Raw genomic sequence first — 27304 nt, forward strand, 5'->3', positions numbered from 1 at the left:
TCAATGTCTATACTTATTTTTGGAAAAATATGTATGTGCGAATGCCATTTATTGTTAATTTATTGCTTAATTTGTAAAAACTTCAATCACCACATTTGCAAAAATTTATAATCGCGTGCAAACATAGAATGAAAGAAGGCATTTAATTAATAGTGATGTGACCAATGTAATTTCTGAATGTGAGACTAGAGACTAAAGTTTTATTTTAAATAGTATTCTTACTATAACATGAGTAATATTTATTTTATAAAGCCGAAATTTAAAGGGGGCATAAGGCATAACAAAATTTTAAACACAATACTTAGTCTCTGATTTCGAAATCAGTATTTATAAATATAAAGTTGATGGTCGGATTTGCCTAATAAGAGCTAGGGTGCTGAAATTATTCCACAACATTTAATAGGCCAATAACTTAAGGTTTTTTTAAAAAAAAAACTAGGACATTGAAATTTGATCACAACATAGTTTATGAAATTTTATCACGTTCCGTTACCTAGTGTTTCTCACCTTCCAATTATTTTGAATAACACAATAAAGTTAATATAATGAGTATTTGTATTTGGAGTCAAGCACATCACTATTAAAAAAAATGCATTAAACGAAAAAGTTATTATTGGAAAGCCCATTAGAAAATATATATATTACTGTCTATGGCTAGAAGGCACAGCCGCTGCTGTCCAAGAGAAGTCAAATAAATTCTATGCACTCAAAAAGAGGTTGAAAATTAATTGGGATTAAAGAAATGAATGGCTCTATTTCATATTCGGACAGTCATGGCTATATATTCTCGACTGTTTTGTTTACTTATTTTATGGGCTTAGGGAAGGGTCCTTCTGCCTATTACATACATATGTACATTTCCTGCCAGCACAAAGTTATAATATCCCTCTACCTTATACATAGGTAAAACTTCAGTCGAATGCTAGGATTAGGAAAGCATCGAAAAATCATAATTGTTTAGCCGTTCATAGCATTTATTAAATTGTTTATTCATTAATTAATTAGCATTTTAATTTCAATTTGAAACAATCAAAATATAATAAAATACATATGTATGTATATATAATTTTTTTGGAGTGTAATTTTTAGACTGACATATTTGTATACCCGCTACCCATAGAGTAGAAGAAGGGTATTATAACTTTGTGCCGACAGGAAATATATGTAACATGTAGGATGAGGCATCTCCGACCCTATAAAGTATATATATTCTTGATCAGCGTCAACAGCCGAGACGATCTAGCCATGTCCGTCTGTCCGTCCGTCCATATGAAACACTGGATCTCAGAGACTATAAGAGATAGAGCTTTAATTTTTTTCGACAGCATTTGTTATGTTTACACGCAGATCAGGTTTGTTTCATATTTTTGCCACTCCCACTTCCGCCCCCGCAAATCAAAAAAATCGAATAACAAGCGTACTTTTATAACTAGAGTTGCGAATTTTAGTATATGGGCATTTCCTGGAGTCGCGAACGTACGCAAAATGCAAGTCAACTTTGGCTTAATATAGTAAAATGCAAAACTCTGCGAATTTGGACGGAATATTCTAAAGCAATAACATTACTTTGAAAATAGATTCATATATCAAGTCTATTCTCAAGAAAATATCTCCATTTATTTATTTTTAATTTAATTAAGTTCCGGTCGCGAACGTTCGATTTTTCCATGTTGTATTATTTATTAAATTTTTTTTTTTACCACAAATTTTTGATTAATAACTTCATATTTCATAAAAACAAACGGATTTAACTCAATTTAATGTGTCTAATAACATTTAAAGCAAAAAAATTAATTTTTATTAAATATGAAATATGTACTGAAATTTATTAAAAGCCAGAAAAATATGTAATAAGTAATAATTAATAACTAACAAGTAATAAGTAACTGCAAACGACATAATTTTTTCAAAAACAAAAAAAAGTTTTTTATTTTTTAAATCCATGCGACGCTAGTAAAAATCGACATATGCTTATAAGTAAGGTAATCAATAAAAAAAGATTGGTTAGAGTAACCCCAACAATTTTTTATATTCAAAATATATATACCAAAATAACTTAACACGCGAAGTTTCATCCTCCTGCTTGCACCTAATGCGAAGCAATTACAATAAAGTTATGTTTTCGGTCGCGAACGTACGATTTGAACATACATAAGAAATTAACAGTAAATTGAACATTTTTTCGCTCACTTTGCATTTTTTATCTTATTATTGGATTGCTATTAAGAGATTTGGTAGAAAAAAAGCAACCATATCTTATGTTTTCCTTGTGAAATAATTAAACAAAAAAATGCATATAAAAGTAGCTAAAAGTGAAAAAATACATTTTTTCAGTTTGCAGGCAAATTTTGTTATAAAAACAGCGGAGATATGCTACGGATTCATTGTACTATGAAAATTTGGATATTTCTTTATGACATTATACAAAAAAATATGATGAATGTGAAGATTTTTTTTTCGGTCGTGGTTTACCATTCTCAGGAAATGCCCATATACAATAATTACTATAGTATTTATGATTCCGATCAGATAAAAATTGTCGAAGTTATTAAAGGGGTCTTAGTTGCTTTGACTGACAATCTGGTATATTGTGCCGTCTATGGTATATTTTCAATGCGGTACTTTATCGATATACCAAATATATCATTTGATATGTTTTTAGTATTTTTGCAGTATTATCGGTATATTTTGAAAAAATACCGAAAAATATATTTCTTTTATTCAAAATGGGTGGCGGGTATCTCACAGTCGAGTACACTCGACTATAGCTTTCTTACTTGTTTTTGCTTAATACTTTGAGAATATTACCACAATATTTAGCATTTATTCAAAATGGGTAGCGTGCAGCTCACAGTCGAGCACACTCGACTGTAGCTTTCTTACATGTTATTTATACAATTCCAATCCAATTGTAAATATCCTTTTAAAACTAATTTTAATATTGTTTCCAGTTTCACACAAAATAGCCATGTCTACTCCTTTAAAAAATTAAGCTATTAATTTTCCAACAGAACTTTAACTTAATTTTTTGCTGTCAGTCCGACGTCCCACATGAACATCTAGATCTCAGTATCAATAAGAGATAGATCTACTATTTTGTTGTCTAAATGATTTTTGACACCATTTCTTATTGTTGCATGCATATCAAAATTATTTTATTATTATTTTTTTTTGTCTGCGCTCACTTCCGCCTCGTAAACCAAAATCAAAGAATGAATTTCAATCGTAATTTGAAAATATGATTTTTGGTACATATAATAATAACAAGTCTTTCTGATTGCTGTTTTAATTGCAATGTTTAAAAGTTATTTAAGAAATAATTGGTCGGGTTTTAGTTGAGAATTTGGTATATTTTTAACTCTATGGTTTATTTTGAATGTAATAAATCTTTCAATATCTTAGCATTTTATGATATAGGTCGGAATAATTGTTTTAACTCCTCCATTTTTTAGAAGTGTCAATTTAAATTTAATTAGTTAATTTAAATTATTACGCATTTGTGTTCCTAATCGCTTGAATTATGAATAAAAATATTAAAAGATTAACTAAATAATTTCATACTTATGCATATGTATGTTAGAGGTATTTTATACATATATGTATATGTATATTATACTTCGGTTGCATGCAACCCCTTTTAGCTCCCACACAACCGGCTGCCAATTCCCACGCATTGTGTGACTTGAATTTTCACAGCGTGTGAAAAACGGCAGCCGGTTTTAAAGTCAAGACTCAGATTTTCAAGATAATTAGTGCAGTGGAAGCTCCTGAGAACTTTTAGAGAATGTTTTCCCTACATTTGATAGACCACAAGCTAACAAATTAAGTTGCTCAACGTTCACATTTCCAACCAGAATAAGTGCTGTCGACCGCCACAACGCAGGGCGCAAAATTATGCACTAGAAATGTGAATGTTCATTAAAAAGTTCAACTAATTTCATATTCAGCTCTTCTTATAAGAGTCCAGTCGACAAAAACCTTAAGACGTTGCATTTCGTATTACTAAGTTGGTGGTGGATTTTCTTATATGCTCCCCCTCTACTCTTTCTCGTTCACTCTCTCTCTCTCTCTCTCTGCTTATTATTTTTATCTCACACGCAACAACACACCGTGGATGTATTTGCAGTTTGTCGTTTGAGTCTTTCGTTTATTATTAAGAAATTCACACACTAAGGGGGTTAGTTCCACTATGTACTCGTAGAAATGCTGCTTCTGATAAGACGATTGTAGTAACAGTCAGTTAGGCAGCAAGAGGGAGAATATCTTACAGTTACTTCCTATTTAAGCTAATAGAAAAACTGTCAAGTTCAAAGCAATGATTTTGTTTGGCAATAAGAACGGAAGAACGATAATTAATGCAAAACTGCTAATGTTAATTTGTAAATGTTTAAAGCAGTAGTAGCAACAAGCTAGTCTAACGAATAATGCATAAATATTATGGAGAAAAAATTGTAGAAAAGATTCTCAGGTCTGTTGTGGTTGTTGCTGCTTTTTGGGGCTGTGAGAAAATTCTGTTCCCTTTTGTATTACAAACGGAAACAATGCGGCGTTATATGTATACTATTTCTTGACATTGCGTTTTTTTTAATAGCAGTTAAAAATTCAAATCGACCAACCAGGTGTAATTAAAGTTGAAGAGGTAGCCCACCGTGGGAAGTGCTGCACTTGTTTCGTTTGTCTTAAAATGTTCACACGGCAAGGCAATTTTTCCCATGCCGATTTAAATCAACGACTTTGAGGGCTGCTGTGGGAGGACAGTTCACGGTGGGGACAGTGTGGGGCACAGGAGTTAGGTCAATTTAACAAAAAAGATAAAACGAACATTTCAGTTGACGTTACAGCAAAACATAAAGTCTTTGAAGTTTTTCTATATTTTGTTTAATATATTTATTAAGTTTACGACTTTCTTTCAGATCTTAAAGCTATTGTTTTTCAGTTTTTTTTTTACAAAATTAGATTCTTTGCCGTTTGCAAATATATATATAAAGCCGGATTTACATTGCTCTCAACTTAAGGTAATTATTGAAAATCTTCTTTAATGTGTGGAATGTGATATAAGAGTCATTTTATATTGTTTATTATTTTCGGCTACAGTTTAGTTTTAATAAACTAAAAGTGTACTTAATTAATGCGCAAAATAAACCCAACTTAATCATATACTATATTATCGAATGTCCTCACTATTGTATATAAATGAAAATTTAATTAACGTTACAGTTCATTTTGCATGTTTGTAAGGTCTTTAGAACTACATATTATTTACAATTATGTTTCGCATTTACACATCTATTGGTACCAACAGGCCATAGTAATAAAATTCGTCAAATTTAAAAGAGAATATTGAAACGATGCGCATTATACTAGGAAAGCTTATACAAAATAAATATCTGCTACAAGATGATTAAATAAGTAGACATAAATAAATGTATGTTGAATTGAAGGTGATAGCAATAATGCAGGACTCAAGACAAGCCACTCCCATGACTATTCCATTGCACTTCCGAGATAGAGGGTAAAGTTTGATGTGACTGCTGCTGCTGTTGTTGATGTTGCATTCCCTGTTGCAGACTAGAACTGCTTGCTGGTGAGCTGCTAGTGTTGTTATTATTGTTGCTGATACCTGTGATGTTGTTGTTATTGTGACGCGTTCGCATTACATCCTCAGCCTGATTACAGTGTGATCGTGGACCCGGCTCCGGGGTATAGGTGAATGTGAGGCCAGTGGCATATATTATGCCATCATTGCGAACCAACGAAATAGGCACCTGTGTTGGCTGTCGCACCTGTAATATACGTGTGATTTTGTAACAAATTCTTCATTGTTAGATTCCTATAAAACTCACCCAGAGCCATTCGCCACGAAACTGTGAGATTTCTGGAACAACGCAAAGCAATGTTTCCGTACATCGATACATTGTTTCTGCCTCGACATCGCCAAACCAAACCTGCAAATGTGGCGTAAAATTGTCCCCACTTAGTTCTAACATGGCGACATCGCCACCTCCATTGAGATTCAGCGAGTTAACAATTGGGACAGGTGTAACTGGAGATCTGATTATTGATAAAAATAAAAGCATTTAATGTTTTCTCGTAAATATGAATGAATTTTTGATACTCACGCAACGGGGCCCATGCCCTCGTAGAACTGATATTCCGCCTTATCGGTAGATATAATTGTCCAGCAGGCACCGTCGTTGATCATTTCTTTGTTGGGCTCCTTTGGACACGGCGTTGCCTGAAACTGAATGATCTTCTCTTGCGAAAGGCACAAATACATCCGATCCGTATCCTTCATGTAGAATGCGCACTTATGCAGCTGCGAGACGGGATCATCAGCCTCAAGCAGCGCCATTTGCTTGTCCACTTTGCGAATAATCAAGCGAGGCAGGGCCATGCCAGTTACAGAACACACTAGCTTTACAGTAGCTCCGTAGTGAATGTAGCCATCACGCACCTGAAACTCCTCCGATTCTGACTCATTGTCATCCAGAAGATGTATCGTAAATGCGCCCCATTGTGTTGATGATGCATGAAAGTGCCCATTCTCAACATGGAGATAGCGGGTTGATACTGTCTGCGAACGAAGGCGATTGAAGAGGGCTACATTTGTGCCACTTGCTATGCATAGGTCGGCGTTCTTCAGCGATTGCTTCTTCTTGGACGGTTTTGAAATGACCTTAATACGTTTCGAGTTGAAGACTCCAATGTCGTGGCCGTTGCCATAGAACATTTTAACGGAAAGCATGAAATGCTTTCGCTTGTCTGAGTCCGATATAAATAGTGTCTTGGCGGCACAGTACTGCTTGCCATTGAGATCCAACTGTTGCATATCTTGATCACTGCTACCAATGCCGATAAACGCGCAAAGTTGTGCACCCTGCTCTCCTTCGCCCTGTTGGAGCATTTCTTCATATCGTCGACGCCACCCACTGCCAAATAAATAAATGCAAGGCGGTGGGCAAAAGAATCGCTTCTCATTGCCATAGGATTTTTGAGCCACCTGCAAAGGTAACAACCATCAATTAGTCGAACAACTTAATGGAGGCAACAAAACAAAATTTTAATCAGCACTTCGATTATCAACAGAGACTAATCGTAACAAATCAGAAATTGTAACCACAGCAATGCAGTTATTAAATTTACGTATAATTAATTTCAATTATTTTATTGTGGCCGCCGTTTGAAAAATTTGCGTGCAGTCAAGTGTGAAGGATGCGAGGCCTGGACGGCGGCCGCTGCGCTTGAAGATAGCCGCGACAACCGCAAAAATGGCCCACTGTAGTAGTAATTGGAAGTAGAATTCACACCGCAAACCCCCACACACTTTGTCGCTATTTTCAGCATGTAAGGTATGGATTTTTAACTTCGTAGGGTGAAAATACTATTTAGCTGTAACTTTCTTATTTTTTTTTTTAATAGTTTATCTCAGTTAAAAATCTATGTAACACGTTACAGTTACCAATTTTTTCTTGGCTAGCGTCAACAGAGCAGATGATACTTAAACTCAAGGATAAACTATGACAACATAAGCTGCTTCTTTTGTAGCACTTTCATTTAAAGAAACCCTATTTTACAATTTACTATCATTAATTATTTATATTATCTCTACTATAATTGTGGGACCGACCTTTAAAACATATCGTAAAATATTTGATTTTTCTTTCTTAAACCAAACAAAGTTAATCCTGAACGTACCTTAGCGTGAAGTATGACTATTACCATGTCATTCCGTTCTCGCATGTATTTCTCCATGGCGTCGCGTGTCAGCTTCTTCTCCTCAATGTGAGATCTATATGGACCTGGAACAGCCACCGGCAGCATAGAAAGCTGCATTTGCTGTTGTTGTTGTTGCTGCTGTTGTTGTTGTTGATGATGCACTTGTAGTTGCTGTTGCTGCTGTTGTGGCGGCGGCGCACTACCCAATCCAAAGTGCGGCATATCCTGTCTGTGGGGGTTGTGACTGTGCAGCTGACTCTGTTGCAAGGAATTTGTATCGCTGCTGGTTGCGGCTGCGTGCTCGTAGGCAATGGCGGGCGGTGCGGCGACAACGTCGTTTAAATTAAATTGGTTGTAGCTCTTCATTTATGCACATGCTGTTTAAATGCGTATATGTCGTCTTTTCTTTTTTGGCAACTTCTTTTACACTTTGGCACTTATTCTAGTTGTATTTTGTTCGTGTACTCGTATCCTTATTTGCTTTCATACAACAGAACAGAACACAACACACGCAGCAGCAGCTGTCGTTTCTCACGGTTTCACTTTCGATGTTGATGCTTTATAGAATGCTGTTTGCTTGGCCTATGGCCACAATTAATATGTTTAGATTAAAGAGGGCGACTATAGTTGCGACTCAAGCGCGTTGTGGCTGCCTGCTGTTTAAACTTGTAACTAAACAGTGGAAACTGATTTGTAATAAATAAAAAGAACCGACCTAACAACCAGCAGCAACTACTAAACAAACTAGGGTTGTTGTCAGCGTGACCGCACCATAAAATTTAAAATATACCAAAAACTCTCAGATTCTGGTGCTTTAATACCGAAAAATCTTACACTAGCTATCGTTATCGGTCCACCGAATAAAATCATCGTTATGATAAAAATATAAAAACTTTTAGCTAAAAAATGGTGTAAGAAACTTAAAATTTAATTATTATAAATAATATTTAATAGAAATTGCATATGAGCAAATCAGAATGTTAACTAATTTATTTTTAACGTACCCAAAAACTGTCTATACATAGAAATTCAAAAATTGAGTTGGCGCTTTAAATTAATTATTTTCGATAATTAGTTAAGCATTAGTTCAATGAAAAGAGATATCGCAATAAAACAAGTTGGCATCCCAGTTTGTGCAGTAAAGAATTTGTACAATTCTATAATAAACAGTAACAATGGATATATTCAAAGGGCTTAAAAAATCACTATATATATGGACAGACAGCGCTGATTTGGATCTGCGTGTGCAAATCTTGAAGAATTCAACTGGCGGCGAAGTAGCTTTGGAAAATGTGCATCGTCTTTCTTTTTGTAAGTGTTAACTGCAGTGACTCAGCTTGTTTCTTGCCAATAGTTAGTAAATCGCTTACCTCTTTTAGCCTCTTACGCCAACTCAAGCTTCGACTTAATTGTTATAGAATGCGCACAGCTGACTGACAATTACGTAAAGCTACTGCATATGCTCAAGCCGAGTGGAAAACTTCACTTGATTGCATACATTGGCACTGCAGCGAGTTTGTTGCAGGAAATTAAGTTGTCCGGATTTATCAATTGCAGCGAGGATTCCGAGGCCAATACGCTGACCGCTGAAAAGCCTGGGTATGAGACTGGCTCTTCTGCTCGACTATCATTTGCCAAAAAGAGCACCAGCGTGAATGTCTGGAAAATTAGTGGCGACGACGAGGAATTAATCGATGAGGAAGGTCTACTAGATGAGGAGGATAAACAGAAGCCAGATCCTGCTGGTCTCCGAGTGTGCAGCACCACGGGCAAGCGCAAAGCATGTAAGAATTGTTCGTGCGGACTGGCCGAGGAGTTGGAAAGCGAAAAGTCCGCGAAAGCAGCAACTGAGAATGTTAAGTCCAGTTGTGGCAACGTGAGTAAAGAACCATTTGCAATCCATAGAACCATTAACAATCTTTTTCTTTGACTATATAGTGCTATTTGGGCGATGCATTCAGATGCTCCACTTGCCCCTATCTGGGCATGCCGGCATTCAAGCCTGGAGAGAAAGTGCAACTGGCCGACAACTTACTGAAATCGGATATTTAGATAACACAAAACAGAATGCAGCATGTGGATTTTTAGTTTTATTAAGAAAAACGAAATAAATTGCTTGTAAATAAAAAAAAAACTTTGTAAATGGAGTGCCTAACCATTCGCTTATTCGCATGGAGTGCCTTTAATTAGATCCTTATTCTTACCAGTAAGTATGCGATAGTTGACTGCTGAATGATCCAGTTCCTTGTATAAATAAGTGGGCATTCTGTCTGAGAGCACCCATAATGAACCATCCTGGTCGACCTTAAGATCATTGGGAAACACTAAGGTATGCGAATCGGAATCTATGAGACCCTGGTTATCGGATGTATAAGGACGATTAATATTCCAGCAAGCGATGGCATCCTTGTTCACTTGTGTGTAAAAAATTACGCCCGTATTTTTGTCATAAACCTCCGAAGTGGATTGTCCATTCATTCCGCGATCGCCGACAAATTGGAAATCATAGTAGGAGTCACCACCATTGACATGAGATTCGTTTTGAAGGACGCGATTCGAGACCTTAAACTCTTTCGTGCTGGCAAGCGCATGGAAATATACGTCTTTGGTATGGTCAGCCTTCAACGGACCGACTGCCATGCCGAACACACCATCGGTCCACTGGAAGTTCACGCCTCCCACATTAAAGTCGCCGTGCAGTGGATCGAAATGGAAGTAGTTGTGCTTAACACGGTATGATTTGTTGTCGCGCAGGGAATATACAATGACGCCATAGGCGCCCAAGTCCGGAACATAAGCAAACGCATCTTCGCACTGATCGCGCTCAGCATCAACAATCTAAGATAGATGCGAGGAAGAGAGGAACAAAATTAACTATAATGTTTTACGAAATCTGACTTATGTATACGTACAATATTGGCAAAGAAGGTGTCTTCCTTCGTCTGGTCGGATGGTAAGGCAAAGCGACGCAGCAATTTATCTGTCTTCAGATCAAACACCAAAATTGTGTTGGGCGTGATTTGCTTAGGATTACCCAAGATGTCAGCGAGACCAGTGTCCAATATCCACAAACGATCACAGACGTCCACCTGAATGCGAAAGGTGGAAATAATAGTAGAATTGTTCTCTAATTGTATCTCAGCATTCTGCGCCTTGTCGGCATCCAGTCGACCTCCAGACGCTGTATTCTGTATCTGGGGCGCCACTTCAATTGGCAGCTTATTGGCTTCCCAGCTTGGATATGGTCGCAGTTTGGGCGACTTTTCGTTCGTCGATAGATCAATGTAGTTTAATGTGGCTGCAACTCCGGCTTTCCATCTGAAAAACAAAATGATAAATAGTACTATATTTTGAGACAGGGTGAATAAGCAGATGAAATAAATATACTCGAATTTTGATCAAAAGTCGTGTTAATATTAAGTAGGTAAATCCCCGTTGACGTCATAAGAAGAAACTTAATGGTTAGTGTAGAAAATGATGCACATGTTACCTGTTATTTATCCATGTAACCATTGTGTATAAGTAGTAATTTATTTATATGTTTTCATATTTTCATAACCATATATGTACATATGTGTAATTAATTTAAAATTCAGTGTATAGTAGTGTGTTGTTTATTTGCAGATCTACACACATACATACATGCATACATTATATGAATGTATCTTCACATACGTATATGTATGCATAATATGATGTTGTTTGTATTTGTGGGCTCAACCAGTGAGTAACCATCGACATGGTAACCGGTTTTCCAAACCAAGTACCTTTCGCAAAAGCCCCGATTGAGGCGACCAATTACAATAACGATTAAAGCCAAAAACAAGAAGTTGCAATTGGCAATGCATGTTTATTGCTTGCTGTTGCCTCTCTTACCTTGGCACGGTGACAAAGATTTTGTTTTCCCAACGCTCTAAGCCAAGTGGCAAATTGTTCTCCTCAATGTAATGGCCAGTTCGTTTGGCCTCTGCCTCGGCTTCTGGGCTTGGCCAATCGAAGGTCAATTGTTTCCATGAGAAGCGTTCCTCCAACTTAGCATTGACGGCCCAAGAACAGCCAATGCTGATAAGGCACAATGTTAGCAGTTTTGGTGAAAACATTGCTTTTCGTTTCTCGTCGTCGTCGCTGGAGCCGATATCAAAGTCTATCACGTTCAAGTCGAGAGCTCTTACTGCATCACTTGAGGTCTGTTCGCAGCTTAATATGCTATCGAAAGCTTAAAGCTTTTGCCCAAAGCTCTTGTAAAGTAAGCGATGGCAAATCCCGTGCTCAGTAGCTTGTGTAACGACAAATGCAGGGAGAGCCGGTAAAATTAGCATAGCCGGAAAGAAAAAGTAAAAATAAATACAATCGAATGTAAATCTGTAAATATAAATTGTTCTCAAACTCGAGTATTTGTAATGATTTAACTTTAGCACTTTGATATTACAAGCAGTTAGAATAATTGTAAATCAAATTAAAAACTAGATCTGTATTCTAATTCAATAAAGATTAATGTTAATTTTAAAATTTGCGATATTTACATAAAAATATATGGATACCTGTTACCCCTTGAGAACAATAATTTTATATCGTTGAGATGAAGTTTGATCAATTTGTCAAAGAACTGACTTTCTGCCAAAAACATTTTTCTTATTAAGGTCGTAGTCGGCGAAAACATGCAACATTTGACATTTTATTTCGTTCCTTTTAATATAAGACAATTATCTGCAATCTGGTTTTACTTTTTATTGGTTTTGCTTTGTGTTTATTCAGTAAAATTTTCATATATTTATAATCTTTAAATTAATTCGTTAATGTTACTTTCATAAGAACATACCGAGTTTTCTTGCTTCATATTGCTACAATTGTTTGCTGCCATTATTTTGTTTGTTGTCACTAAATAAATATATAAATATTAATCCACTTTTCTTTACTCATATATACGACAGTTAGCTTTGCTAAAGTGTTACTTAGTTTACATTTAAACATTCGGATTTTGTGTTGCAGTTGTAATTCTGACTTCTGGTAGTTTTTTGTGACTGAGCTTGACGTAAGAATAAATAACCAAAAATATTAAAAATTGTTTGACTTATGTGTTTCGTGTTTAACTTTGAGTAAAAATTACAATTGTAGCTATGATCGCTTCCAATTTCGTCGGAAGAGATTGTAAATTAGCTTAACATGCTATATACAATATACATGAACATGTTTAAAAATACAGCTACCCTAACAGCGTTCCCTATATGAATTACGGTCAAATTAATCTACAAATTCCAACGATTCTTAACAATATCAACTAGAGATGTCGTTTTTGCATTGTATAAATTTCCTTTTGCTCTTTAATTTTCATATAAATGTATATGTGTATATTTTTATTAGCTTAAGTACTCGTAGAATGTGTGTGTCTATAATTATCCATTATTTGGTGTGTATAGTTCTATTGTATTTTATTTAACGGCTTATAGTTTAAAGTCTTTCATTTCGTAGGAATTTGATGTTGTCTATTAATGTGTGTTTCATGATAATTTGTTTATTTTATTACAGCTCTTTTCATGGTGAATTAGAGTGATTGAATAAAAAGGGATCCAATTGGATTTATTACATTTTTGAGAATTCTTTTCAGTAGGTTTTAGGTTTTGCTTTTGTTTTTTACCTTTTAAAATAATGTCAATTCCTATTATATTATATAATGATGCATTTAATTCACATACGTAATTTTATAAATGCAATTTTAGAACTTACAGTGTGTTCAAAAATTTCCTTTGCTTTCAAATTCCTTTCGTCCATTTTCTATATATATAACAGTAGATAAAAATCATAATGTTGTACTAGCACATAACCCCCTCCCCCAAATATAATATATAATATATGCATTTATTACATTATGATTACACTAAACTATGCCATTATGTATTTCATTATCTAAGGTTTGCTATGTGTTCCTTCCCTGGTAGTGCTACCTTTGACTCCCAAAAATGTAAGCTACTAAAACATTGTATTTGAGTGCATAACGAGTACATATAGTATGTATGTAAGTACGAGAGTTTTTGGACACGCCCTAAATTTACACACACATATTCGGACACATGATCTATACAAAATCTAACACTAACCTAAGCTAAGTAAATACACCAAACTTTCTAGAAGTCTGGTTCTAGAGTCTAAGAGCTCGTATTGGTGCGGCTGAACATAAATATGTTTGTATTTAAATACGAAATGGAAAAGGCCGCCTTGGGAAAAGTTGTGTGCGAATGTGTGTATAGCTCTAGGAGATAGCACTGAGCAAAAGAGGTTTATGGGAAAATACTCACTAAACAAGACCATATGTATGTATCTAACACAACAATTTGCTTGCTATCGCAATTTAAAAATGACTAAAGTTCAACATGATTGAATTTATTAATAGTTTGGTATGACTTGACTTAGTCTTTGTGAAGGATTTAACTTTACAGACTAACGATTTTAGTAAATTTTCCGTATCGTTAATATTAGGTTCCGTAAGTTTATAAGATTTTTTTTATAAGTAGTTTCTAAACACATTTAAGGTACAATAAATATTTCAGTTATTTCTAAAAATTGCTGCTACCAATTTTCTTATTTAGCTCAGCTTAAAGTTGATACAAAGTTTTTCAAGTTCATACATGTACATGCATACATACATATTTATTAAATGTACTTTAGAAGCTTCTTTGTATAATTCACCTATCACGCAAAGGAAATTGACAAGTTTTTTCATGTACGGTGCTCGTGAGTATCTGCAAGAAACATGAAAAGATTGTGTATAAAAATTTGATCAAACTTTAATATCATATTTAAAGTAAGTTTGCTTGGAAAACAAAACACGAAAAAAACAATATACATTTGTATTTTTTTGATATCTACTACACAGGGGTATTTATGTAACAGGCATCTTCTTGATCAGTATCAATAGCCGAGACGAAAGAGCCATGTCTGTCCCTATTACCTAGATCTCAGAGACTATTAGTGATACATATATACATATGTTACATATGTATGTATATCGTTGTAGCTTATATTATGTATTGCACGCATCTATGTATCTTTACTGATATTAATTACTGCTTAGGCGTTTTAAATTGCAAAATAAATAAATATAATAATAAATAAAATAAATCAAAGACAATAACAAAAACTGAAAATTGTACTAATTTAAATTGAATTAAATGTATAATTATTGATTATTATTATTGATTAGGGATATTCCCTTTAAATATAAGAGAATTATTATACGTTCTCGCAGCTCAAAAATTTTAAAAATTGTACTTAAACTTTAAGTACCTTTAATGGTTTATGAAAGTTTAGATAACATGAGCTTGCTAAATGAAAGAACTAATTTTCAGTAGTATCTTCAATATTTTGAATGTCGAAATATATCACTTTAGGTATACTGTAGGTACTGTAAGTTACCATTTTTAAATGGTGATCCCACTTTCTTCTTATTTTGATCAAAATTGAGCTGGTCTAGTGCTCTTAACAGTTATACCCGCTACCCATAGGGTAGAAGGGTATTATAACTTCCAGCTTCCAGCACATGAATGTAACACGTAGAATGTGCCATTTCCGACCCTATAGAATATATACTCTCGAGATGTGCTAAGTTGAAGACTAAGACTAAGTCTATTAGTATTATAGTGTCTATGATTTGGGTTCGAGCAGATAAAGATGCTAGAAGTTATTTAGAAGCCATGGCTGACAATTTGGTATATTTTGTGTTATATTTTAATAACAATATCGCACGGTTTTGCTTTTACTGCAAAGAGGATAGTCCAGCAGTGATCATTCTCTTTTAAAAACCTTCGAATATAGTGTGGAACGATGCATTCTTGCACGATGCATTCTTGCACGATGCATTCTGAATGCTGAATTAAAGTCTTCTATTGAAAGACGCCACTTACCTTGTGTGATCGCGAGCGTAGCTGAGGGCGTTGCATGTGCGGATGCAGTTGTGTTGATGATTGAAGCTGATTGAGGCTGCATTGCAAGCGATGTTGTTGCCGTGCCACCACAGGCACCCGATGTGGGATTCAGTTCTGTGCTCTTCGTATTGACGTCACGTTCGACTAGCCGTTGCCGTAATACTCGTATCTTTTCCTCTTTCTGCAAAACGGACAACAATTTGTAAAAGATCCGCACTTAATAGCATTGAAATCGACTTTTACCTGGGTTATTAATCGTTGCAATTCCTCGTTTTCGGTTACTAATTTTTGATAGCGTTCCTCATCTTCTTTCGATATGGCCGAGTCTGGATTGTACTTTGATTCTGCCTTATCTTTCGGATGTCGTATGACCTCAATAACCTGTCGAAGGTTTTTTTCAAATATGGTTTGCGTTGTGATCTTTTTTTTGAAGAAAGTCAAGGTCTTACTTACTTTTGGCACAAATATCAGCAGCATGCTTAGGAAACAACAGAATATCACAGCTAGTGCAACAAAGGCGAATGAGGCGTCCTGTTGCGATGCAATGACCATGCCCACGGGAGCTGTTATCAGGCACAACACGACCACATTGTAAATGCTCATACCCACATAGCGCGAGTCGTTGATCTGCTTCACTTTAATGGATCGCGTCTCGTAGGCCAAGAATAAGCCAAATACGAGTATTAGACCCTTAAAGCCATAGACTAGTCCTGATCGATGGAATGACGCATACAATTAGTATAATCAAGTGATTTATAAATATTCGCGATATTTTTATCATACCTAACCACATGGAATTACGTTCACTTTCACAATGCTCCAGCTCTGGACGTATTTTAATATCATCAGTTGTAGATACTGGATCTTCGAGTGGGAATGTTTCAAGTATTCGCTGCAGCGGATCAAAGATCTGCCAAGACAGTAATATCACTAAATCTATTGATAAGAGCCCCGAAACCATGGTGTATAGCTTCCAAGGTTCCACTTTTTTCTGTGCATAAGAGAAAATATTTATTAATAGTCAATTTGTATTTATAAAGTTGAAGACGTTTGTTACCTTCGGGTCAGTTTTTGCTTTTGTTGTAAATCGATGCACTCGCCATACTTTGCTGAACATTGCGCCATACGCAAGTGTAAAACCGGTGGATAATAGCCAAGCTCGAGCTTGACAAATCTGGGAAATATTTTGCATTTTAGTGTGTGTGTATGTTATTAATATCTTTGAATGTTTGTTCACCTTTGGATATTCGTGAGGGCTGACAAAACGGCCATCTATGCCCAGTAATATGACTGATATTAGACAAATGATAACGCCAAAGAGCATTATGGTATTGCAGACCGGATGTGAAGATTGTATAACTCTGAAAGCAGAATATGTATAAGAAGTACATTTAATGAATAAACATATCACTTAGAATTAATTATGTTACCTGCGATGCTTATTCCATATGTTGAAGATGATCAGAGCAAAAGCTACAAAGATGCCACAACTAGAGATTGTCCCCATGCAGACGAATAATGGCAAAGAAACCGTTCGCAGCACATGGGTAACAATTGTGCGATCTTGAGGAACCTATAGAATATTAGAAAAAATAATAATAGGTAATAATTTGCCATTCTTTAAGGAATAAGAAGAGTATTTTGGGTATAGCTACTATATAGAAAACCTTTGAGCATACGGGAAATGTGTAAAACAAAAAGAAGATGGCATGTCCAATCCACTTAAAAGTATATATTCTTGAACAACAAAATTCCAGAATACGTTTGTCCTACATTTTATCCACTTCCGCTCACTCAAGTCAGCTGGAGCAAATAATGAGTTAGAATCCTAAGCTATTAGTACTTATGAGTACTGCAAATTTGGTTGCGATCAGAAAAAAATAAACATGTAAGAAAACTATCTATTCTGGGTCGGGGCATTCTCTTTAAATGTACTATTAGGTCCTCGCTGTTCAAATGTTTTTAAAAATTATCTCTTCAAATCAAAATCAAAACTAGTCATAAGCCACCAGCAAGAACAAATAACTTTATATTTCGATATTTTTTCCTTTTGATATGCTTTTTTTTTAGAACCTTAAGCAACTATTCGAATGAATTGAAGCATTTGCAAATGGAATAGGTATGAATAGTGCATGGTTTCTCAGCACAGCAACTCGGTTTTTCTCGCCAAGTTTCCATTCATTTCTAATGTTACATTGCCATGTAAAAATATTAAAAAAAAGCCGGTCTAGCCATGTCCGTCTGTCTGTCCGTATGAAGCACTGAATCTCAGAGACTATAAGAGATAGAGCGACATTTGTTGGTATATATAATAATGACTATAGTAATTGCGATCCCTGTATGGGCAAAAGCACCTACTTAAAAGGGGTCTTAGTTGTTTCGATTGTTGTATCGATATACCAAATATACCATTTGGTATAATTTTAGTATTCTTGTAGTATTTTTGGTATATTTTGAGAATAATCCCGCAATATATTGCTTCTATTAAAAATGGGTAGCGATATCTCACAGCACACTCGACTGTAGCTTTCTTACTTGTTTCCATTCGTGGCTGTGGAAACGCCGAAACGGGAAAGAACTGTAATTTTAATAAACGGAGTGACTGTCGAAACGGGGCATAAGAAAAAACGCAAGATATGTTACTTGAGAAATGTGAAAATATCGGACAACATTCTTCCGCATCAATTATTACTAAACGGAGCTCACCACGGTATAAAGTTTACTACAAAATGATGTTTATGATTTTACATACGCCAAGCAATGCAAATTGCTCTACTGATTTTTATACAATAATTGCTTCAATTTTTTTTATAATTTTATTGCTCACTTTTTATAGTTTAGTGACAAAAGCTTATTTACATTCGGAGTAGAACCGACGCACTGCAATTTTAACTTTGCTTAAAATAATTGCAGAGGAAGCAGAAGAGTCCTGTTTTAATTACAAATCGTTATCATAATCATATCTGAAGAGTATTTCTAAGTTTACAGTTTCCCAATAGTTTTTGTATTCGTGTTTGTATTTAACTTCACAAGATGACTTGTTAGTTTTGCATTATTATTTATTATTAATTTTTGCAAAGTTGTATATAATATATAGTTAAAGCTCACCTTGCCACCAATCCATTGTTCCATATTTAGCCAAGTAAGATTATCCAGCTGGGTGTCGTAATATCCTAGCTTCTCATATTTCCCATTTACCATCTGTTCGATTTGAGTGAGGGCTATACGATCGCCCTGTGAGCTGAATGCAACCACTCCCTGGAATTATAGTCGTATGTTTAAGTTTAGAAATTCAGTTGGATTTCAGCATATTTACCGATACGCCTAAAAACTGGGTTGAGTTCATGGCCGCATAGATGTCATCGGCGATTTCCTTGTCCGTGTACGTGAAATCTCTTAGCGATTTCTTTCTCGAAGTTAACCGTTCCATTGTTTTGTTGAAAGCTAATGCCACACTCCAGACAGCGTCGTAAGCCAGCGGCGCCTCCTGGTAGCCTTCTGGATAGCGGTCATGGTTAATGTCATAGCCCTCATCAATAAGAGCTTGATTCAGTCGATGTCTGCAAAAAAAATATATATAACATAATTGCACAATAATAATCATCTGCATAAAATGTTGATAATAATCTACCGAAATTCCTCGGCAGTCATGCCGGAAATTGTTGTCTGATTGTTCTGATTCCACATGAGCGCCTCAGTTGTAAGATGTCCCTCTGCGGCGATTCTCATTTGCTCCACAGTGCAGGTAATGCCCTCGTTCTCCAAGTTTGCCTCGTACCAGTTGTCCTCGTACCAACCTGAAAGAGGTGATTTAAAGTAAATACAATCATATTCAATTTGTTCCTTCAAAAATCTTGTGCGTCTCACCAATAAAAAACCAAACGTGTGCACGTCCGTAAAGCTGTTGTTTATACATCTCGCAGAGAACTCGTCTCGCTGCCACCACATAAAAAAGGCCCACAATGATGCGGGCATCTTGACGTCTAAGATTACGCACGGCGTCTGTTGGATCGGATAGAAATGATTGTCTAGTTACGATTTCGACGCCAGCTTCCATGCAACGATTCTCGAGATCCTCTACAGTCTATCAACGAAGGAAGAGAAGTCAATAAATTCAAAATTAGATAGTTAGCTTCCCTACCGATATGAATACTTCTTCGGCCTGTTGTAAGATGGCCACACGGGACCAGCCGAACTTTTTCATTAGCTTGATGCGCGTGGGATTGTGTACCGTTGCCGAGGGATGCGTTCGGAACAGTGTTGGAAAACGCTTGCGATCGGATAGGGCAGGACTTGAGGCTCCATAACAAAGCTGCAATAATACCGCGATAAAATGTGTAATTTGACGTACATATGTAGGTATTAAATGATTTGAACACCGTATTGTTGGTAATGTACTCACCACAATTAGATTCCACATTTTGGCTGCCTCTGCCACAGTGGTGCACACGGTGCTGCATCCTGCCAGCAACATCAGCTTTTGCGGCTTGTTGTAAAGTAGATTATACATCACACTGGCACCCAAACCAGGTTCACACTAGAGATAAAGTTTAATTAGAATTTAAAGCTCCGTTATATTGTCAAAATATGATTTTTATATTGATCTAAGTACTTAGCTTACTCTACTAGCCAAAGAAATAGTTATTCATGAATTAAGTTTAATAATAAATAAATAAAAATGAATTGATTCAACGTTGATCTATATAAAATAAAGCTACAGTCTCATGTTATCGACAGTGAGATACCCCTTAGTAGAATAACTAAACTTTTTATGGTAACTTCATAAAGAATATTATATACATATGTATGTCGGTCATTACGATACTCGATTAACTTCTAAGTTTTCATTTCACCGCAATTCAATAATCTGGAATCAAAAGGCTATAGTTGTTATTCTGTGTACCTAGCTTTAAAACACGCCTGCTATTCGTTTGTTTTCGATTACGTGGGCGGTGTTGGGTGTTAAAACAAAATCTAAGAAGTGGTGTACAAAATGTAGCTCTATCAATTAATATCTTTAATTCATACGAATGGGATATGGCTATATCGAATCGTCTGTTGGCGATGATTAATACAATATGTATGTGCATAAGTAATTTATGGGGTCGAAGATGCATTCCGCCTCATACATTTCCATTTAGTACAAAGATATTGTCATAAATAAAGAATTTTAATGTTATAATTATCCACTATTTTAACCTAAAAATTGCAAATGCGTGATTCAGATTTATCATTTTTGTTTTTAAAACATGTATATAAAATATAAAATATAAGGAATACTTTTTAAAAAAACAATCTAACTTCAATATCGCGGATAATTTGTAAGCTTTGATAATAATACATTCCATTCAAAAATGTATCCTTTTAAGCTAATATATTTTGTTTAATTAATGGATTTTCTTGAATTATTATAGAATTTTATTTTCTTTCTGTGCAGCGCAGAGTAAACTTATTTTTCCTTCCTCCTTTTCATTCAATCAGCTTGCTCTATACAGAATGACAAATCTTTATCTGATTCGTATTAACGGTTTACACAATTCTTAATTGATTTTTGATGTTGTCTACCATTAATTAGATATGGAAAATGGAAAATGCACTCATTTGCATTCGCAATAGCGGAAGTATTATTCACTCAATTGCGACAAAAATGAAATACTCATTTTCGCTTTGTTTTCAGTATATTAAGTTTCGGATTGCGTGTAAAAAAACATTGTAATTGTTGGGACTCGTGTCTGCTTAGTGGCTCAACTTTTTATGTACGCATTTCATGTTGTTCTGAATGAGGGCGACATCGAGATGGAGAAGGGAGAGTGGGGGATAGAGGAATAGAGAAGAATGTGTACATATTCCAGGACATGAATAAATCCTAGGCTTGCCGCATTATGAGCTCTTGTTTAATAATTTTAGTACAGACGTGTGTTTTTCTGCGTTGGGACATTTCACACATTAAAGTAGGTCAAGCAAAGGGAAATAGCGACTGCGACTGCGAACGCAAAAGTAAAAGTAAAAGCCACAGCCACAGCCAAAGCTAAAGCTAAAGCTAAAGCCGCTGTCAAAGCGTGCGGCCTTTGCCGCTTGTCGCATTATGATGGCATGTGATGGGTTTGGCAATGATGATGGTGCTGTGACACGTAGAGGGCACAGCTCGGAGATGCCAACTAATTATGCAGCATTTAACGGAAGCTGTTTGCTAAGCTATATATTAGCAGAGTAGTCAGTCGACAGTCGGCAGTCGACAGTCGTAAGTCCTGAGTCGACAGTCAGAAAAGTCTCTGTTGAGCGTGAAGCGCAGCGAAGTGAACCGAACTGAACTCAACTTACTATGTACATACACTTTGTATGTGTTTGTGAGTGAGTAACAGTGTCGGTATATAATACATGCTATGTATATGTATATGATTATGTGTGTTTGGTCAGGTTTGACTGACAACCTTGAATAAAAATAGCTCAAATGATGGGCTCAACGCAACGAAGTGACCTCATATAAAACTCAAAACAAGTTGTTAAGATTTCGTTCACTTAAAACTAATGAGGTCCGCCTATAAATAAAGATACATAAGGCTCTGTTCTTGTAACTGTAAATGTAAATGTATGATAGCTGTAACTGTAACTATAACTGTAAAGCAGTTCCAAATTTACTTTCGCTCTATTCGTAAGAGCTTACGAGTGCTGGCCACAAAGCGGAGCACCGACAAAATATCGTGCAAGCTTGCGTCTAACAAACTATCCATTAATTATGACATATGACATTTATACCAGTAAATACACTTACACAAGCAAGCATGTACAGAAGGAGAACTTTCACATTGAAAAGAACACATAAGTGAGTTGCGTTCCTAAAATCAACTACTACATAAAACCGCTCAAATTTTGAATGCTTTGAAAAATCCAAATCAACGGAAAAACATGCAGAGGGAACCTTATTACAGTATATTGCTAATAAGAAGGTACGCTCCTGATAATAATGTACATATGTATATATCTTCGTTATATAAAAATGGAAAACATAATGATTAAAATAGTAACTTAAACCCTTCAGATGCATACGGTTTTTTTGTGATACTAAACTGCTTCTCAAATAACTTGGTAGCTATTTATTCCATTGCAACTAATAGTTCTGGAACGTCATTGAGTTATGAATTTGTTAACCAAATAAATATTTCTGTGGTAATTATATTATATTTCTCGATTTGTAGAATGAAGGATGTTAAAATCTAAAATAAACTTCATGTGCTTTCAATATAAAGTGAAGTGTATAACTATTATGGTAACTCTAGGTGTTCATCAAAATAAATACTGTTAATAATTGATTCACAATTTTACATGTGCTCGCTTATCGGTTTAACCTACACTTTAAAAAGCTTTTATAAAAAACTCATTTTTACTATAATAAACTTAATTATACTCCTTAGCTTTCTTTAGCTCTCATATTAATCATAGTAGGTCCTCTGAAGTTTCCACAATCTGTGTGACTAATGTTGAATGAATGAATCGCAAGTTTGTGCTCCAAATAATACTGAGATTACAACGAAGACGCTTTACTTTATTTTACTATTATGCTCTGTGTTCATGTAAAATTTATATTAATAAAACAATTATTATACATAACAAATATGCACATACATTTTACACAGTCCAATTAAGACTTTGATCAAAATAAGGAGAATTTGATTTTGAGAAAACCCTCGTCGAATACCCTTTATGCGCAATATAACAAAAGCATAATAAAACGCTCGCTGCTGTGTCTTCCCCTAGAGAAATATGCTAATGAATGCCAAGTTGCCCCTCCTCTGACTACGCACCCTCGGTGCTTTCTCGGCGGAACCATTCGGGAAGTGACAAAACGGAAATGGTCACAAAAACAAAACACAAAAACTAAGCAACATACTTAGGTCGCACCCAAGGTATCCCAACTAGTCGCACATACATACATATGTATATACTTTCAGATACTCATATCTACGGATGTAAATATTGTGAGTATAAATGGTGATCTGTGGCTACTTATTTCAAGGGTATTGTGTTATGTAGTACATAGTGGGATGGTTGAATATATAGTAAGTAATGTTACATGCAGACTCACCTCGCTGTCGTTGCTGTGCAGGATGAGCTTGAAACCTGGCAGCAGATTTGGCTCCTTGTTGACATCATCCAATGCCAGTCTTGCGGCCGGCATGCATGCCTGCCCACCCTGCCATCCTCCTTTGCCCGCAATGGGAAAGATGCCGCCGATATGCAGCTCATCCGGCCTACCCGCCTCGCTGCCCTCCAAATGCGGCGAGCCGATCAAACAAAGCAAAAATATCCAAAACGTAACAGCACCATCACTTGTCATATCCTGTTGAAATGCTCAAATGTGATTACCGCATCCGAATACCAAAATCAAACAAAACGACATTGGATAAGGGCAATCAAGAAACGGGAAACGGAAAACGGGGAACGGTCAACGGTCAACCAGAAATGAGAAATCACAAATGTGAAATGAGAAACCGAAGAAGGCCTCAAGCTATGTTTTGTGTGACTCTTTGCTTTGGTCTTGCTTACATCGAACCAACCCAATTTTTACGCGATATCCAATTTGTTATAAAGCCTACTTGTCGTGCCCTTTAACATTCCATTTCTTCCATATTTTGAAAAATCCATTTGCGATTTTGGTACAGAATGTAAAAATACTTTATAGTATACGAAATGTTGACTCTGTGGCTATAATTTGATAAACTACCTCAGTAAAATTGATATATATGTGCTTAACGAAAATCAAATCTTATTCTTACGTATCAATATGTACATTATGTATCCTATATTTCATAACCCAGAGGGTACTTTTTTAATGTAATATAATTCCCAAATATAACATATTTATAGTATTGCATTTCGTTTATATTTTTACACGGCTAATTCGGTGAAAGGTCAACATGAACTAAAAGCAGTTGTTGCAAGTCAACTATATTCGTAGTGTTTCTTTTTTGGCTAATGTGGTTTTTAAGGCTTTTAGGCTGATATTTGTGGAAACCAATAAATAAATAATTAGATTCTATTTTCTGCTGATTTTGTTGTTTCTTTCTTTTTGTTTTTAGTGCTGCAAGGTCACTTTTTGTTGATTTTTTGGGTGCTTTGGCAATTCGTTTTATAGCTTTACGAGTAACCATACACGCTTCGTCTTTCTCTTGTTTTTTACCCCCTCTCTCCATCTCGCGCACTCTACACGCTTTTGTCGAACCGCAAAACGTCTTCTTCTATACTTCGGCAAGCAATTGCTGTTTTATATGTGAAGACCAAAACGAAGGCGAAGATGAAGACGAAGACGAAGAAGAAAAAGAAGCAGAAAAAAAAACAACAAAATACACATATTCGCCCTTCTCCATCGTGGAGCAGGCTGCTGCTTCTGCTGCTGCTATCGAAATCTGTTTCACGGCTGTTTTCTCCCCGCTACTCTCATTGCGCGCTTGTCTCTAACAGTGTGCGTCCGTGTATGTATTTATGTGTGTGTGTGTGTTGGACTGTGAGACACAGTAGATACACACAGCCACTCTAAACACGCCGCACGCGTGCACAGAATATGACCGTTGTGGTTATTGAATGACAGTGCTCTCGAAGGTAGGCAAAAATATATAATATTTTGGCCCCTATTGGTAGGCAACATTACTTGTTCGGAATTGTTTTGATACGCGCGCTCGCTCGATTATCGACACCTTTCGACAGACGACAACGACAACGACAACGACATCGACTCTGTAATCGGTAATCAGATGTTCCACGATTTCTAAGTACTACTTGGTACGTTGTCACCTGGCCTAAGGGCTGTGCTTAGTTTTGTTTTTGATATTGTCGCAGGTTTCGTTGCAATTTACTCCTTGTGGCGGCTGCTGGTTGATGGCCAACTTCCGCTGACCTAGTTTCAGGTATACGGGTTCAATAATTACGCGAGAAGTGCGAATGACACTTTACCACGCTTCACTACCTCAATCCTCAATTTGGCATGCCTTAACGCTTTGACACTGCTCTGGTTTGCTCAGTGCAGCTCAGCTCATCTCACTTCATTTCACTTCAATTCACTTCACGTTACACTTAACTTCATTTCATTTCACTTACTTTGCGTATGCCGTTTAAAAATGTGTTGCGATTTTGTTGGTTGCTGCTGCTGCTGCTGCCTTGGCCGGCACGTCAATTGTTTCATAAGATACAAAACTTTTTGTGAAGGCCCAAAAACTAAAACTCAAGCTCAGTGGTTGTTGTTGGTATTATTCTTTGCACTATGTTGCTGTTGGTTTGTTTGATGACTGCGCACTACAATCGATAATCCGTTGCACAAATGCAGCTTAGCGCGTTGGTATTGGCGCAAATCCATTTTAATGAAATGCCGTAAGCCGAACAGATCATCCTTAAATGATGATTATTAGTTTGCTTCCCGCTGCAGTTGCAGCTGCAGCTGCATTTGTTGCTACTTCTGCAACACACGGCACCCACGACAACAACAACAACAATTGCCGACGGGGCGTGGAGCTTTGCAAAAGCTTTAAATTGAATTTTAAATTTTTTATCAGCTACGGTTTTTCTCTTGCTTTCTATTTTTTCCCAATCTAGATTTTTTAACGATAATCAAATGCTGTAATGTACGACATTTATGTTGAATTTTTCACACTTTTATTATTTCATTAAATTTTAAATTAAACTTTTTGCGTCACTTGTCGAGTTTAGAATTTGTAACATATTTGGCAAACATATTAATTTATATATTAATTCACACTCATATATACACAAATAAATGTATATATATACAGAGGTTGCAGTTACTTCACTTCTTTTATACACAACTTTTGTAAAAATTTTCTTCGCATTGTATTTCGGGGCGAGGCGCGCTGTTTTGTGTTCGCTGCGTTCCACATGTATCCGACGACTGGAACTCCATGACTGACATTCACACCGCCAACTTTAGCTTGGCAAGCGAAAAGAGACTTCGCGTAGGCATCGCTGGCAGCAGGCAGCAGGCTGAAAGGTAGCGCTTAAAGCTTTGAGTAAGCTTTTCGTTCGGCGTGCCTTTATTATTGAGCGACTGGAAGTCAACGTCGCTCCGTAGCTTCCAGTTAGGCAAATGTGTTTAAGTGTTGGTAAAGTTTGATTTTAGTGGGCGCGAAGTTGATAACAGTCAATTGTGAGCACCATAATTATGACCAGAGGCCACTTGGCCAGGCGCTCACCAGACCAGACTTCAGGGTGTCAGGACTTTGCTTGTGTTTCGTGCTCCAAAAAAAAACAAAATAAAAAAAAAACAAATATGGGCTTGCTGTGGAGTTGTGGAAAGAAGAGCATGTGACCGGCTTTTCGTTTTTGAATTGTCAAACAGCAGCGAAGGACGACGATTGGCTTTAACTTATGGCCAATGTCAGCGCCGTGCTTGGCGTTTGTTTTGAAAGTGAAAGCCATTATTATTGGCCTAGCTTAGCCTAGCTGGCCCCATCCAAGCCTGGCGTGGCATTGCATGCCAAAGTTTTGAGGTCGTAAGACATCCAAACATGCAAACACGCACAGTTAGGCAGCAAGACCCGCGGTAATATCCATGGGCACGGACACGGACACGAACCCGAACACGAACACAGGCACGAGCAGGAGCACGGACATGAGCAAGGTGAGGTCCTTGTCATTTAACTTACTTGCCGAGTTGACCTTTT

The 27304-nt window shown here is 36.3% G+C and overlaps 4 protein-coding genes across 10 annotated transcripts; 1 reads left to right on the forward strand and 3 right to left on the reverse strand.

Moving 5' to 3' along the window:
* Window positions 1–4898: 4898 nt before the first annotated feature.
* On the reverse strand, window positions 4899–8478 carry LOC117563290 (suppressor of hairless protein). The gene is made up of 4 exons (XM_034241532.2): window positions 7696–8478; window positions 6120–7000; window positions 5844–6051; window positions 4899–5783 (listed from the first exon to the last, which is right to left on the reverse strand). The coding sequence occupies exons 1-4, from the start codon at window positions 8080–8082 to the stop codon at window positions 5463–5465; spliced, it is 1797 nt and encodes a 598-aa protein (XP_034097423.1). The 5' UTR covers window positions 8083–8478; the 3' UTR covers window positions 4899–5462.
* A 331-nt stretch (window positions 8479–8809) lies between these two features.
* On the forward strand, window positions 8810–9863 carry LOC117563292 (anamorsin homolog). Its single transcript, XM_034241535.2, has 3 exons — window positions 8810–9027; window positions 9096–9592; window positions 9655–9863. The coding sequence occupies exons 1-3, from the start codon at window positions 8892–8894 to the stop codon at window positions 9766–9768; spliced, it is 747 nt and encodes a 248-aa protein (XP_034097426.1). The 5' UTR covers window positions 8810–8891; the 3' UTR covers window positions 9769–9863.
* On the reverse strand, window positions 9789–11927 carry LOC117563291 (protein yellow). The gene is made up of 3 exons (XM_034241534.2): window positions 11593–11927; window positions 10629–11034; window positions 9789–10554 (listed from the first exon to the last, which is right to left on the reverse strand). Exons 1-3 carry the CDS (start codon window positions 11814–11816, stop codon window positions 9880–9882), a joined length of 1305 nt encoding a protein of 434 aa, XP_034097425.1. The 5' UTR covers window positions 11817–11927; the 3' UTR covers window positions 9789–9879.
* LOC117563289 (gamma-aminobutyric acid type B receptor subunit 1) lies at window positions 11899–26526 on the reverse strand. Of its 7 annotated transcripts, XM_052003064.1 has the most exons (19): window positions 25728–26526; window positions 23719–23973; window positions 20038–20172; window positions 19777–19947; window positions 19503–19719; window positions 19267–19432; window positions 18952–19195; window positions 18744–18893; window positions 17066–17208; window positions 16873–16996; window positions 16693–16809; window positions 16419–16626; window positions 16089–16345; window positions 15879–16016; window positions 15615–15816; window positions 12678–14453; window positions 12536–12594; window positions 12240–12455; window positions 11908–11992 (listed from the first exon to the last, which is right to left on the reverse strand). In XM_052003064.1, the coding sequence occupies exons 2-16, from the start codon at window positions 23968–23970 to the stop codon at window positions 14431–14433; spliced, it is 2547 nt and encodes an 848-aa protein (XP_051859024.1). In that variant the 5' UTR covers window positions 23971–23973; window positions 25728–26526; the 3' UTR covers window positions 11908–11992; window positions 12240–12455; window positions 12536–12594; window positions 12678–14430. The 7 variants fall into 7 exon arrangements, with proteins under 7 accessions (XP_051859019.1, XP_051859023.1, XP_051859024.1 ...); XM_052003061.1 differs by having other exon boundaries at window positions 12240–12594; XM_052003062.1 differs by having other exon boundaries at window positions 12240–12430; window positions 12536–14453.
* Between the last annotated feature and the right edge of the window lie 778 nt (window positions 26527–27304).

Source organism: Drosophila albomicans, chromosome 2L (genome assembly GCF_009650485.2).
Source record: "Drosophila albomicans strain 15112-1751.03 chromosome 2L, ASM965048v2, whole genome shotgun sequence".
Lineage (NCBI taxonomy): Eukaryota > Metazoa > Arthropoda > Insecta > Diptera > Drosophilidae > Drosophila > Drosophila albomicans.